Raw genomic sequence first — 15,553 nt, forward strand, 5'->3', positions numbered from 1 at the left:
GGGTCGGGGGAGGGGCGGCGCCCGGCGCAGCGTCGAGTTTCCCAGAATTCCCAGCGGCGCGGGGAAAGTTTACGGGACGTAGGCGGCGGCGGCGGCAGTAGCGGTTACTCCGCGGCCCGCGGCGCACCATGGCCCTGGCCGGATGTGTTCGGCCTCGCCTCACCGCGTCCCGGGGCACCGTCGCGGAGCGAGCCGACTTTCGGGACGGAACGGACGTGCGACCGAGTAGCGGCCGGCGCGCTTAGCGCCTTGAACATGCGGCTGTCCCTGCGGGCGACCCCGAGCTGCGGAGAAGCGGCGGCGGCGGCGGCGGCGGCGGCTCGGGAGCGAAGGCGGCGCCGGCGGAAGGTGGCGGCGTTGGCCGGCGCCTGGCGCGGAGCCCTGAGGAGGCCCCCTCGGTGCGGCCTCGGGCCTCGTCGGGAAGGATGCTGTCCCGCAAGAAGACCAAAACCGAGGTGTCCAAGCCGGCCGAGGTGCAGGGCAAATACGTGAAGAAGGAGACGTCGCCGCTGCTGCGGAGTGAGTGTCGCGCGGCGGGGCGCGCCCGCACCTGGGACTGGCGCGGGGGGGGGGGACGGCGGGGACCCCGTCGGTGGGAGGGAGGGCGGAGGGGGGAGGCTGGGGAGCGTCTTCCTCCTGGGTTCCTGGGAAGTAGATGTTCTTTGCTTCTTCCTGTGCTCCAAGTGTCGTTTGATCGAAAGGGCGTAGGAAACGGGGTAGCACCCTTCCGCTTCACCCCTAAAAACAACAGCCACCACGGCCCCAAGTGTTCACGCCTGGCCAGGCTGCGAGTAAGGAGTCCAGGGGATCGATGGCATCCCCACTCCCCGGTGCTGCAGGAGTAAACCGCGAGGCCCGGGCACAGCCCCGGGTTCTCCGTTCGCAAACATTGCGGGCGTCCCTCGCCCGGTGCCCCGAGGAGGGGGAAGCACGCACCCAACTCCTCGTCCGGTCGCGCACGCCGATCTGAGACCGTGACCAGCGGTGGCAGCCGACCCGAAGCCCGGGGACGCCCGTAGATCCCAGACCGCACGAACCCGTACCCGATCCCAGGGTAGATTCCAGCCAGGCAGAGGATCCAACCTCGGGCTGCTTTTGCCAACTTCTGGGAAGTTACCCAGAAGTCCGTCCCCCCTCCCCCTTCACTGGGAGGAAACTCCTCCAGCCTTTCGAAATGTTTTTGACTCTTGATTTTCGACCCAGATTTCTTGTCATTTTAATGTTGTAAAGCGTTCGGGGTATTTGGGACGGGGAGAGCCTGATGTTTTGGTCTTGGTTCCTGCGAGCTGGGCTCTTTGTGTAAGTTTCCTTCTTGGAAGCAAGTCGTAACCTTGTGACTTAAGCATTACCTCATTTTGTAATTGGGAAGGCTGCTCGCAGAAGTTCTAGTCTTTGCCCAAGATCGCACAGAAAAAGGGGTGGAGAGCATAGTTTTCCATTATCACCACATCCTCAGCTTTCTAGGTTTATTGTAGGTTTAGTGTTTTCAACAAAGTGTATCAGACCCGTTCTGTCAGAAACTTGAAACTTTTTAAAACGCTGTTTTTAACAGCTGGTTTTCTTTCTGCCCGGCATGGTCTTTTTTTTTTTTTTTTTAGGCATTTTTAAGTGGTAGTTGTTTTTCTGCTGCAAATAAAGTTAGTTGAAGCCATGACTGATAAATTCTGTAATTGAAATCCTGAAAAAACATCAAATTGTTAAATTAACTGATGCATTATTTTATGTCAAGTGTTGCGCTGTATTTATTCCAGTACTGTTGTTTAGTGTTGGCTGCTGAAGCTTATTATTGAGTGCCTATAGCATTACTTAAGTAAATTAATGAGCTTCATACTCAAGAATGCCTATAATCTATTGTCTCTGAGTTCAGTACTGCTATATCCAGAAAGCTGTTACATTCTGTTTTGAATTATAACTGTGTGTGTGTGCACGCTCATATGTGCTTGTCTACCAGTTCTGGGGCTTGAAGTCAGGCCAGGGTACTGATCCTTTGCTCTTAACGTGAAGGCTTGCATTCTACCACTTGATCCACAGCTCCACTCTCAGCTTTTTGGTATTTAATTGGAGGTAAGAGTCTCATGGGCTCTGAACTGGCTTTGAACTGTGATCCTAAGATCTTAGCTTATGGAGTAGCTAATATTACAGATATGAGCCATTGGCACCCAGTAATAATTTGTTTTTAGAGAAGCCATAGTCACCGATTTGTCATTAAAAAAAAATCTCATTCAGTATTCATGTGCCTCTTTGAAATGAGATCTCTTAATTTTAAATTTCATAACTAAATATTAGGCTTTCCAGTTTTTTTGGGGGGGGGCTCTGGTCATGGGGCCTGAACTCTGGGCCTGGGCACTGTCCCTCAGCTCTTCAGCTCAAGGCTAGCACTCTACCACTTGAGCCACAGTGCCACTTCTGGCTTTTTTCTTTTTGCATTATGTGGTGCTGAGGAATGGAACCCAGGGCCTCGTGCATGCAAGGCAAGCGCTCTACCACTGAGCCACCTTCCCAGCCCAGGCTTTCCAGTTTTGATTACTGTATCAATGCTAGTAATTAATCCCAAAAGTCAATTACTAACTTTAAAATTTTTTCAAAGAAATATACCTTTACATATTTAGGAAGAAGTATTTTCTATTTGAAGTTGTGTTTGTATGAAGAAGGATTTGGGGGCACTTTCTAAAGTAAAGTGAAAACAACAAAACTATTCTATATTATTGCTGATTACTATGAATTGATGTATTAGATTATTTTCTATTTTTACACATTAGTGTCAGGCACTTGGGGCTCGTGCTTGTAATCCTAGCTACTCAGGAGGCTGAGATCTGAAGACTGCAATTGGAAGCCAGATTAGAAAGAAAAGTCTTTGAGACTTCTATCTTTAGTTAACCAGAAAAAAGCTATAAGTGGACATGTGGTTCAAATGGTAGAGTGAGCACAAAAACCAAGCTAGGTTCTGAAGTTCAAGTTCTAGTGTCTAGGCACGCACATACATGCACACATGCCTACACATTAATTGATGTAGTTCATTTATAAATAAGCTAATTGACGTTGCATCATATTGATTCTGGTTGAGCTTACATATAGCACATTTGTGCGAATTGTAAATTTATTTGGGAAAATCTTACTCAAAATCCTTTCTTAAATGAAAATTTGTAAGTATGTTTTCTTCAGTCCATTAGATATTTTGATTTTGGTGTGGCAGATATAAGTAAGCAACTTTAGAGAAGTTATATTTAGTATTTATTAAAATGATGACTTTACTGTGTTTTATTACAGATCTCATGCCATCATTCATTCGACATGGCCCAACAATTCCAAGACGAACTGATATCTGTCTTCCAGATTCAAACTCTAATGCCTTTTCAGCTTCTGGAGATGGACTAGTATCAAGAAATCAGAGTTTCCTAAGAACTCCCATTCAAAGAACACCTCATGAAATACTGAGAAGAGAAAGCAACAGATTATCTGCACCTTCCTATCTTGCCAGGAGTCTAGCAGATGTCCCTCGGGAGTATGGCTCCTCTCAATCATTTTTAACAGAAGTTAATTTTGCTGTTGAAAATGGAGACTCCAGTTCTCGGTATTATTATTCAGATAGTTTTTTTGATGGTCAAAGAAGGCGGCCACTTGGTGAACGTGCACATGAAGACTACAGATATTATGAGTACAATCATGATCTTTTCCAAAGACTGCCACAGAATCAGGGGAGGCATGCTTCGGGTAACTTGACATTATAACTGATACCTTAGTTTATATTTATTGATTTATACATAAAAATAGTTTATACATTTATTGATGATACTTTTTCTTGGGAAACCAACAAATAATGTTAGAGATTTTTTTTTTCTATTTTCTATTTTACCAGTCTTGTGTAAGCCTTTTTGTAAGTAGTTACACTGAATGACAGAATTCTTCCATTAACTCAAGTTACATAAAATTGTCACCTACCTTAATGACATCTAGACTATTAACATTATGAGCCCTCATTGCATGGAGAATTAGTGTCTCTAATTGGATTGAATTTAGATTTAGGTTTGTTAGAATGGGAAGGTTCTTCAGAGGATTGGACTTAAACTTGGGAAAGGAAGAAAGAACGGGAAGAATTGGGTAAGCACAGTATGCTATGGGCAACTACATTACTTAGTAATCTTGCACTATTTCTCTAAATGTAACTTTTCAGTCAGATTGATTATCAAGTGGCTAATTATGTATTGAATATGTCTTATTGGTTCTCGTAATAGACAAATGTATTAATCATCTAATTTAAAATCTGCTTTTCTGTCTGGGAAGGTGGCTCAGTGATAGAGCGCTTGTATGCATGAGGCCCTGGGTTTGATTCCTCAGCACCACATAAGCAAAAAGAAAAAAGCCTGAAGTGGAGCTGTGGCTCAAGTGTAGAGCGCTAGCCTTGAGCTAAAGAGCTGAGGGACAGCGCCCAGGCCCAGAGTTCAGGCCCCATGACTAGACTCCCCCCCAAAAATTCTGCTTTTCTGATCTTTTGACTTGGAGACAATACTATGAGGAGGAGAAGAGATTAGAGGAATGTTACAGTTATGCTCTATTCCTTATATTAGATAAATTAACACAAACTGAAAATTAAACTTTCTTATCTGATTTTTTCTACCTATTCAATTGTAAGGTTTAAATTTGACAAGATAAATATTTTTTAAAAAGTGAGATAGATGTCCCTTTTAGCTCATCTAATTGCAAGTAGGAACATGAGGTTTTTGACTATAGAAAACTTGAATTCATTTAGTATTATGTGTCTATTATTTTCTTGGAATACCTTATGTATCTAATCACAAAACCAATATATACACAATAATCACAGAATGTCTAATGGTGGAAATTGTGGTACTAATTGTAACTGAGAGCGAATCAGGAGAGAGATCTGTGTAGGCTGAACACTTAGAAGAGTTATTCATTCAGGAGGTAGGACTAGAACTATGATTTGAGCTTGGAATTTAGATTACAGGGTAAAAGAAAGACATTTTAGATGGAAAATTGGGAATAGCCTGGTGAAAATAAATTAAGGACTGTGTAATGACCTAGCTTGAAGAAATAAGATGTAAGATAAAAATGGAGATTTGTGGTCCAACAACAAGCTGAAGCTTGACTTAAGCAGAAGCGTTGTTGCATTTCAAGAAGGCAAGTGATTTTATGAAAGTGTTTAGAGATTCTAGCAATATTTAATATAGATAGATCCTTAGAGAAAGGAGGATTGCAGATACCTGATGATGGAGATGAAAAGGCATGTCTAAGATGGTTTTTGAAAGGAAAATGACATTTGTGGGTTTGGTAACAAATGTATCACCGAAGGTTTGGAATTTGGAGAATAGTGTGGAGGAGCATCTTATTTTATAAAAACTGACCTTGTGTCTTGGGACATTGAAGTAGCAAGGTTTTGTTTTTGTTTATTGGCATGTAGATACCAGGGTGCTGGTGGCTCATGCCTGTAATCCTAGCTACTCAGGAGGCTGAGATCTGAGGATGTGATTCAAAGCTGCCCAGGCAGGAAAGGCTGTAAGGCTCTTATCTCCAATTACCTATCTGAAAATCAGAAGTGGCAATTTTAGGTAACAGTATTATTTAAAGATTATGAAAGAAATCATAAAAATCAAAATGGGAAGTATCTTGGTTTTATAAACAATACTGGATTTCTGTTTACTGTAGTAAATGCATAAATTAATTTTTGAAAAGAAGTTGGTCATCTCTGGAGAGACACAGCTTTATCTATATTTGGCAGAGGAAGAGGAAAAAACAGTTGGCTTGGTTCAATACTTAGTTCCCTTTGTCAACATCCTGATTATAACAAAGGCTGTGATGCTTAGTATCTATTACTTCAATAGAGTTCTAGGCTCTTTTTTATCCTGTGTAAGCAGTTTAAACCTTGGAAAACATAATTTTTGAGCTTTATTTACAAATATAGATCTCATGGTTACTTGCCTGGATATATGAGATTAAGTTCTTTGAAGTCCTATTTAGTGAAAACTTGGTAGAAACAAAGTAATACTTTATCTATCTTTGGGAAATGTAGTTAATTAGCTTGTGAATGTTTTAATATATTCACAGAGATAAATAATGAAAATGGATATTTTAAGGATTGTGTTTGAATGCCATTTAATCTTTTCTGGGAGTAATTGAAATTACGGGAATGATTTTTTTATTATATATATATTATTATTTAAAAATTAAAGTTTTTATTTTTCCATACTCATTTTAGTTAAAGATTGGTAGCTTATTGTTGGTGGTCCTAGTTTTCTTTAAAAGTTACAGTTGATCTTGTCTTCATATTACATGGTTAGTAATATACTTGTTCTTTACTCTTATACTATCTATGTGGCCTTTGGTAAAATGACTGAAAACTTTTTTTCCTTATCTCTGAATTGGTAGTGATAATACTGCTTCATAGAACCTTTTTGCTGAAAAGAACTTGAAAGGTGGTATGTACGTTTTATTGCATCATTTCTGGTGACATATGACTGATTTCTCGATGTTAAGATTGATTGGATGTCTCATGTCAGCCCATCAAGTTCTCCATCAGCCCTTTGTTATTGGTTTTGGCAATGATCATTGACTAGATGGCTGATTTCATTACATGTTGAAAATTGTGTTACTTGAATTCGGTCATTCCTCTTCCTCCTCCTCCTCTCATCCCCCTCCCGCTCATAATCCCTCTCTCCCTCCCCCTCTTCCTTCTTTTCTCCCTCCCTCCCCTCTTTTCCCCCTCCTCCCTTCCCTCCCTCCCCCCTCTCCCTCCCTCCCTCTCTTCCTCTCTCTCTCTCTCTCTCCTCTCTCTCTCTTTTCTTTTCTTTTTTTTGGCTGTGGGGCCTGAACTCTGGGCCTGGGCACTGTCCCTCAGCTCTTCAGCTCAAGGCTAGGGCTCTACCACTTGAGCCACCACTTTGAGCTTTTTCTGCTTATGTGGTGCTGCGGAATTGAACCCAGGGCCTCATGCAAGCACTCTACCGCTGAGCCATCCTCTCTCTCTCTCTCCCTCTCTCCCTCTCTCCCTCTCTCCCTCTCTCCCTCCCTCTCCCCCCCTCGCTCTGTCTCTCTCCTCTGTCTCTCTCCTCTCTCTCTCTCTCTCTTTTCATGAAGCTTGACTTGGGTCTTGGCATTGTCCCTGAGCTCTTTTGCTCAAGGCTAGCACCCTGTCACTTTGAGCTACAGTTCCACTTCTGGTTTCTCAGTAGTTAATTAGAGATAAGAGTCTTTGCCGGGACTTTCCTGCCTGGGCTGGCTTTGAACCACGATCCTCAGATCTCAGCTCCCTGAATAACTAGGATTATAGGATTGAGCCACTGGCACCTAGCATGTAGCTTCTTCTTATTGGAATTATGAAAACATTTATCTAACTAATGTAGTTAGTTTTTTCCCCTTTATTTGCTATTTTTCAGTATAATAAAGTAGTGTCCTAGCCACTTCTAAAGGTAAGTGATGAGCTTTGTTTTGTCTGATTTTTTTGTTTTTTGTTTTGTTCCCAGTGTTGGGGGTTGAACTCTGAGCTTCATACATGCTCTGCTTGCTTACCAGGCTGGTGCTCTACCATTGAGCCTCCAGCCCTATTTTTTTTTTTGTTGGTCGTGGGGCCTGAACTCTGGGCCTGGGCACTGTCCCTCAGCTCTTCAGATCAAGGCTCTGTTGCTTGAGCCACAGCACCACTTCTGGTTTTCTAGTGGTTTATTGGAGATGAGTCTCACAGAGTTTCCTGCCCGGGCTGGCTTTGAACCGTGATCCTCAGAACTCAGCCTCCTGAGTAGCTAGGATTATAGGAGTGAGCCACTGGCGCCCAGCCCAGTCCTACTTTTGCTGGGTGGTTTTTGGAGATAGTCTCACAGGTATTTTTGCCCAGACTGGTTTTGAATTTTGGTCCTGTGAATTTCAGCCTTGTGAATAGCTAGGATTGATAACAGGTCAGTCCCACCAGTCCTCTGTTAGTGAGGAGTCTTTAGTTTGAGGTAGCTTTATGTTTTGCTTTTAACTTGAAGTTTTATTTGAACTTAATCTTTTTGCACTTTCTGTTTTATTTTATTTATCATATTTCCATAGTCTTCCTGGTCTAGGCTAATTACTCAGGTGTTTAAAACATTTTTTATGACAGAGATGGTTATTGTATCATTAAACTTTGTCAGGTTTCTCTACTATAACGTTACTATTTTCCCCTTTCCACACACTGTTCTTTGGAATGGAGTTACTAACTTAACTGTAAAGAAGGACAGGTGGATTTTGCTTTACCTGCTAGAAGAGGGAATACCTATATATGTGGGATTCTTTTATTAATATCTACATATTGAGAAGGTTTCCCAAGGTAAACTTGCAGATCTTAGGATTTATGTTTCAGTCAATTGCTATGGCAGTTCATTTTGATGCTTAAACTGTTCCTTTGGATATTGGAACCTCATTTTTTTTTTTGGAACCTCATTATAATTGGCTGGTTCACTTTGATCTTTGTTTTCTAATGTGACTCAGTGATTAGAGGTTCTAGATTCCTTTTATGTATTTCTGGTTGTCAAACCTGGAATTAACAATTTATTCAAGGACCACTGGTTCAGTAAAGAAAAGCAGTATTTGGGGAATCATATATGTGTACTTTTACTAAGCCTAGGTAGATTAATGCTTTCAGTCAACATGTTATCTAAGATACCAGTTTTACTTTTTGGAAACATTGTGAATTTATAGTGTAATTTAAATGTAAGATTCACAGGCTTCTATTTTGTGTTCTTTGTTTTTGTGAAAACCTAAGTATAAGATATATGTGTACATAAAATTACCATCTTAAGCTGTGTGTATGTGGGGGAGGGGTGAGTGGATTTGGATGTGTATCTCTGTGCATATGCAGATACTGGGGCTTGAACTCAGGGCCCAGGTGCTGTCCCTTAACCTTTTCCACTCAAGGCTGGCACTCTAGCACTTGAGACACAGCTTCACTCTGGATTTTTGGTAGTTAGCTAGAGATACGAGTCTCATGGATTATCTTGCTCAGGCTGGCTTTGAACCTCAAGCCCCAGATCTCAGCCTCCTAAGTACTGAAGATAACAGGAGAGAGCTACCAACTTTGCCCTTGAACCTGCTGTCTCCTGTCTCTGTCCCAAGTAGCTGGGATTACAGGCATGAGTCTCAGCACATCCAGCTTGGGTCAAGTTTTTAAAAATGTTATTACAAAAATTTAAGTGTTATATAATCATATAAGTAAAGGTTCTTGTTCTATTGATGATTGGTATCTAAATGTGTTAATACATTCTGGCTTGTATATTCTCTTAATTTATTGGCTTGTATATTCTCTTAATTTATCTCAGATTTTTTTTTCTGCTTATAGTGGTGCTGAGGATTCGAACCCAGGGCCTCATGCATTCAAGGCAAGCACTCTACAACTGAGCCACCTTCCCAGCCTCAGATTTCTTTACATATAGAATTATCTCAGTTCTTTCTCCTAAATTGTTTTTTAAATGGCTGTGTGGGAATTGATAATAATTTTTTCTCCTTTTGTGCTAATGCTGAACTCTGGGCCTTGTGCTCTCCTTTGCCTTTTTACTGAAGGCTGGTGCTCTATCACTTAAGCCGTATGTCCACTACCTCAAATGTTTTAAAGTCAGTTTTCTGATAAATTAATAGATGGTTTCTAGTTTATGTGTCAGACAGATGGTATAGATTCTTACGTGTGTCTGTGTGAGATTGTTTCTTGTTTGTGTCTTTGCTGAACTATCACCACAGGAAAAATAAAGTAAGTAGAATCTGGGGCATAAGTAGTAAGAATAAATCTTGTTGAGACATTTGATAAAAGACTTAATAAGGAAGAGAGAATGAGCCAAACAGCTACCTGAAGGGAAGAATGTTCGGGGAGGCTGAATAGAGCCAGTGACTGTAGGACTTGAGAACATCAAGGAATTGGATGTGGCTGGATCAGGATGCACAAGGCCTAGAAAAATAACTTCCTTCAGGGAAGGCAATGGAGGCTCATTACAGTAAGGCTTCATACAAGAAAGAAATTTTACCAAGTAATGATACAATAAAGATATCACACAAAGTGACAAGGAAAACGTTACTGGGCACAGCATTTGTCTCTAATCTATACACTTAGTAACTAAGTAAGTGGCTTTTTTAAAGCCACTGATTGTGTTACCCTAATATTCTTTTTATTTTTTTTTTTTTGGGTCCGGTCGTGGGGCCTGAACTCTGGGCCTGGGCGCTGTCCCTCAGCTCTTCAGCTCAAGGCTAGCGCTTTACCACTTGAGCCAAAGCGCCACTTCCGGCTTTTTTTTTTTTTTTTGCTTATGTGGTGCTGAGGAATCGAACCCAGGGCCTCAGGCATGCAAGGCAAGCGCTCTACCACTGAGCCACCTTTCCAGCCCTACCCTAATATTCTTGTGTGAGAGTAACTTTATATAGACTATTTCTTAAATAAAGTAAACATAACATTAAAAAAGATACATACATGGTTTTAAGTTTTGACATACATACATACACAAATACATACATATGAACGTAATGCCAAGCAGTGTCAGAATTTGAACCCTTTGATGCTGATACTGGAGCTTGAATTCAGGCCTGGACACCATCCCTTCGCTTTCTTGCTTGGTGCTAGTGCTGTGTACCAACCACTTTAACCACAGCTTCATTTCCAGCCTTTTTTGTAGCTAATTGGAGATAAGAATCTGAAACCTTTCCTGCTTTGGCTGGCTTTGAACCATGATCCTTAGATCTCACGCTCCTGAGTAGCTAGGATTACAGGTAGGAGCTGAAACCACAAGCACCTGGCAGTTTGAACATTTTCATCAATGCCAAAAACTTGCCCTAGGCTAGCTTCTAAGCCACCTTTGGCTTCTCTTAGCCAGGGATTGTCTTTAAGTTTTGTCTTCCCAACTGTTTCATATAAATGTAATCGTACATTTAAATAGCCATCTGAGCCAGGTGCCAATGGTTTATGCCTATACTCAGCTATTCAGGGCTGAGATCTGAGAATCTTCGTTTGAAGCCAGTCCAGGCAGGAAAATCCATGAGAGACTTTTATCCCCAATCAACCACCAGAAAACTGGAATGGGAGCTGTAGCTTGAAGTGATAGAGTGTTAGCCTTGAGTAGAAAAACTCAAGGATCATGCCCAGGCCCTGAGTTCAAGCCCTATTACTGAGAAAAAAAAGCCATTTGAGACTGTCTTCTTTTATAAATAGCCTTTGAAATTCATCTATGTAATAATAATAAATTTCTGGTTTTTCCTGAAAAGATTTCTCTGTGTAGTTGTACTATAGCTTGTTTATATGTTTTGTTGAAGGCTTATTGGGTTGGCAGTTAGATAATCACTACAAATATCCACATGAATTTTCATTTCTCTATGGTAATCATTTAGGAACAGGATTGCTATATCCCTATTGCCATGTATGAGAGTTCTCAGCTGCAGTGCTCAGAACTTAAATTGTCAGGTTTTGTTGGCTATTTTCAGAGATATATGTTGTTATTTCATATCTTAATTTTCATTTTCCTCTGAGCTAATATATCTTCTTTGCAGGGGGGGGGTCCCTGTTAAACTATTTTGCTCATTAAAAAAGCTGTTATGCCAGTCCCAGAGTTGAAGCCCCACGACCAACCAAAAACAAAAAAAGCTACTATGAAGAGGAGAAGGGGTGAGAATGCTGTGAAGAATCAATGTATAGCCTATAAAATTAAGAAAAATGAGGGAGGGGCTGGGTTGGGAGGGATGGGTGAGAATGTTGAAAAGGGGAGGCATTGTATTCATAAACTGCTTTGTTAAATGGCAACTCTGTACAGCTACTTAAAGATAGTAATAGAAAAAGAAAAAGCTGGGCTGGGAAGGTGGCTTAGTGGTAGAGTGCTTGCTTTGCATGCCTGAGGCCCTGGGTTCGATTCCTCAGCACCACATAAACAAAAAGAAAAAAAAAGCCGGAAGTGGCGCTGTGGCTCAGGTGGTAGAGCGCTAGCCTTGAGCTGAAGAGCTGAGGGATAGTGCCTAGGCCCAGAGTTCAGGCCCCACGACCGGACCCAAAATAAAAGAAAAAGCTGTTCTTCATGTTGAGTTCTTTTTTTTTTTTGGGTCCGGTCATGGGGCCTGAACTCTGGGCCTGGGCGCTGTCCCTCAGCTCTTCAGCTCAAGGCTAGTGCTCTACCACTTGAGCCACAGCGCCACTTCCGGCTTTTTTCTTTTTGCGTATGTGGTGCTGAGGAATCGAACCCAGGGCCTCAGGCATGCAAGGCAACCGCTCTACCACTGAGCCACCTTCCCAGCCCTTTCATGGTGAGTTCTGAAAATTCCTTCTACAGCCTAGATTAAAGCTCTTTCTTTAACATGTGATCTGAAGATATTTTCTCCCAATTTTAGCTTTTCTTTCTCTTTATGATATCTTTCACAGGGAAAATGATTTACATTTTGATGAAGTCCAGGTTACCAATATTTTTCCTTCATGAATTTAACATTTAGCATTGTAGTTAATATCTTTTTGACTACTCAGGAGGCTGAGGCAGAAGGATTATGAGTTCAGTCAGCCTGGGCTAAATAATGAGGCCTTGTCTCAAAAACAATCAACCTCCACAAAAAATGCATTGCACAATCTAAGGACATAAAAGGTGTCTGTTTTATCTTTTAAAAGTTTTGCATTTAGCCGGGCGCCGGTGGCTCACACCTGTAATCCTAGCCACTCAGGACACTGAGATCTGAGGATGGCAGTTTGAAGCAAGCCCCAGCAAGAAACTCCATGAGACTCTTGTCTCCAAATAAACCTGAAGTGGCACTGTGGTTCAAGTGGTAGAGTGCTTGCCTTGAGCTAAAAAGCTGATAGACAGCACCTAGGCCCAGAGTTCAAGCCCCGTGACCTACCAAAAAAAAGAAGTTTCGTATTTAGAGTATGACCTATTTTGAATTATTTATAAAAGAATGAGGGATGTGAAAGTTGTGATTAAAATTTTTGAATATAGATGTCCAATTGTTCTAATACCATTTGTTGAAAAATTGTCCTTCACCAATTTCTTTTTTCACCTTTGCAGAAATGTTTACTTCATATGTTGTGTGTTCCTGGTTTTCTTTTCCATTGATCTATTTGTCTGTTCTTTTGGTAATACCATATTTCCTTGATTACTGTAGCTTAACAGGAAGCTGTGAAGTCAACTTTAGTCTTTTTAAAAGAACTCGAGTTCTGTTGTGTCTTGGTATACAATTTAGAGTCTGCTTGTTTATTAAAATCTAAGTCAACAAAAAGTCATGTAATTTTGATTGAAGTTAAACCTTAAACATTAAAGATCTTTTCAGGAAAATTGACAAGTTCCCTATGTTGGGTCTTCATTCTTTTACCAGTGTTCTGTCATTTCAGCATGTAGTTTCCTCACATTTTGTTAGATTTATATGTAAATATTTTTGGAGCCGATATGAATGGCTTATTTCAACAACTTGTTATGCCAATAACTTATTTCCAGTTGATTGATAGTATATAGCTACTTGATAATTTTTATATGTTGAGTTTATAACCTGCTACATTGATAAGCTTACCTTGATAAACTAGGGCAAAGCCAGTTATGTTTAAAGAGAATATCAACTGGGAATGGTTTTACAAATTCATTTTTGCTTTTTTTTAGATGAAATGTCAAATCTTAAATCTTGAATGAGGTGAGAGTTTCAGTTTTCCTTTTAGCAGTATACATAATTAAGTAGCTTTACTACTAAGTAAGTGTTTGTGTGGCCTGGAGATGGAAGCTTTAAACAAATCCAAACCAGCACTAATTTGAAAGTCTAGATTTTCCCTCTTTTTGTAATTAAATAAAAATAATTAATTTTATGGGATGTTTTATCATAACCCAACAACTTTTCAGAAGAGACAACTGAGTACTTGTTCTCTTTCCCTTTTTTTCTCATTAGGTATTGGAAGAGTTGCTGCTACATCTTTAGGGAATTTAACTAACCATGGATCTGAAGATTTACCTCTTCCTCCTGGCTGGTCTGTGGACTGGACAATGAGAGGGAGAAAATACTATATTGATCACAACACAAATACAACTCACTGGAGCCATCCTCTAGAACGAGAAGGACTCCCTCCTGGATGGGAAAGAGTTGAGTCATCAGAGTTTGGAACCTATTATGTAGATCACACGAATAAAAAGGCTCAATACAGGCATCCCTGTGCTCCTAGGTAGAATATTGACTTTATTTTCAACTTTTGTTTTGAGAGTATCTTGTGTTAAGTTTTGGACTAGTATTTTTCTTCAAAAAGAAAAGTATTCTGATCTTGGGATTTTGAATTCTTATTTCTCAAAATTTGTAACACTTACATCTGGCTTTACTTTTAGTAATGAATGACCTCAATAATTTAAAAGCTTGAAAAGTATTTATTTTTCAATAACCTGACAAACAAGATCATTGTTCTTATGATCAGATTCTATATTCCAGAGAATCCTTTTGTTATTGATACCCAGAAATTGAAATAAGTGAAATATTTGCCGCTTCATATTAATTCCTATAAATAATTTATGTCCACCTTCTACAAAGTCAAAATATATTTTCAAACTATAAATCTTGGTGTTTTTATTCATCTTCAGACATGATTTCATGTTCTCTTGCTTAATGTCCCAGATAAGAAAGTGAAAATTGGAACTTGAACAAAAATTTGTAGAACTGTTTAATAAATATGCAGTGATTCTTTGGGCTGTTTTGATTGATAGTAGGATCTGGTTTGTGCTAATACTATAACAAGTTGTCATAAAAGGATATTGAGCATTTGAAATATGAATGAAATGCTGTTAATATGGGCTGGGAATGAGGCTTAGTGATAGAGTGCTTGCCTAACATGCATGAAACCCTGGGTTTGATTCCTCAGTACCACAGAAACAGCAAAAGCCTCAAGTGGCCCTGTGGCTTAAGTGATAGAGTGCTAGCCTTGAGAAAAAGAAGCTCAGGGACAGTGCCTAGGCCCTGAGTTCAAGCCAAGAACTGGCAAAAAAAAAAAGTGTAAAATATATATATTGGATTTCAAAGTAATGTAAAATTAACATAATTTAGTAATAAAGTGGCAACTATTTCATGTTAACTGTATTTGGGCTTAACTGAGCTGTCAGATTAAAAATGGGAAAAATATAATCAGCATGTTAATAGATACTGCTTTCTATCAGCTGTCATGCAGATTTTCATTCTAGTGAATAATTTTTCAGAATCATGAAAAAAATTAGAATTATTACCTAGAAGATTAAGCTTTATCATGATTATTTTATATATTTGGATTTATTGATTCAACACTGAAAATCAGTTTTGTCGGATGATTCTATGTAGTAGCACTCAGTGTTCATGAACAACTGAGATTATCCTGCCTTAAAAGAACCAAATTTCTTGTTTATGGTTTGCTGTCACCAGATAGAGAAATCTTTGTGGTTCTAATAGCTAGATTTGGGAATTTATTTTTCTGTTTATCATCATTAACCTTACATCATTATAGCATTTTTTTTTTTTTTTGGTCCAGTCGTGGGGTCTGAACTCTAGGCCTGAGTGCTGTCCCTCAGCTCTTCAGCTCAAGGCTAGCACTGTACCACTTGAGCCACAGCGCCACTTCTGGCTTTTTTCTTTTTGCTTA

At 40.2% G+C, this 15,553-nt stretch overlaps 1 protein-coding gene across 1 annotated transcript in view; it reads left to right on the forward strand.

The window, feature by feature from the left end:
* Nucleotides 1-50: 50 nt before the first annotated feature.
* The window catches only part of Sav1 (salvador family WW domain containing protein 1), a 21,734-nt gene continuing 6,231 nt past the window's right edge, over nucleotides 51-15,553 (forward strand). The window contains exons 1-3 of the mRNA XM_013012359.1: nucleotides 51-519; nucleotides 3,268-3,711; nucleotides 13,852-14,122. Of these exons, the coding sequence (XP_012867813.1) occupies nucleotides 426-519; nucleotides 3,268-3,711; nucleotides 13,852-14,122 (809 nt within the window). The 5' untranslated portion in view covers nucleotides 51-425. The remainder of the gene's footprint in view (nucleotides 520-3,267; nucleotides 3,712-13,851; nucleotides 14,123-15,553) is intronic.

This window comes from Dipodomys ordii, unplaced genomic scaffold (assembly GCF_000151885.1).
Source record: "Dipodomys ordii isolate 6190 unplaced genomic scaffold, Dord_2.0 Scaffold16, whole genome shotgun sequence".
In the NCBI taxonomy this organism is placed as follows: Eukaryota; Metazoa; Chordata; class Mammalia; order Rodentia; family Heteromyidae; genus Dipodomys; species Dipodomys ordii.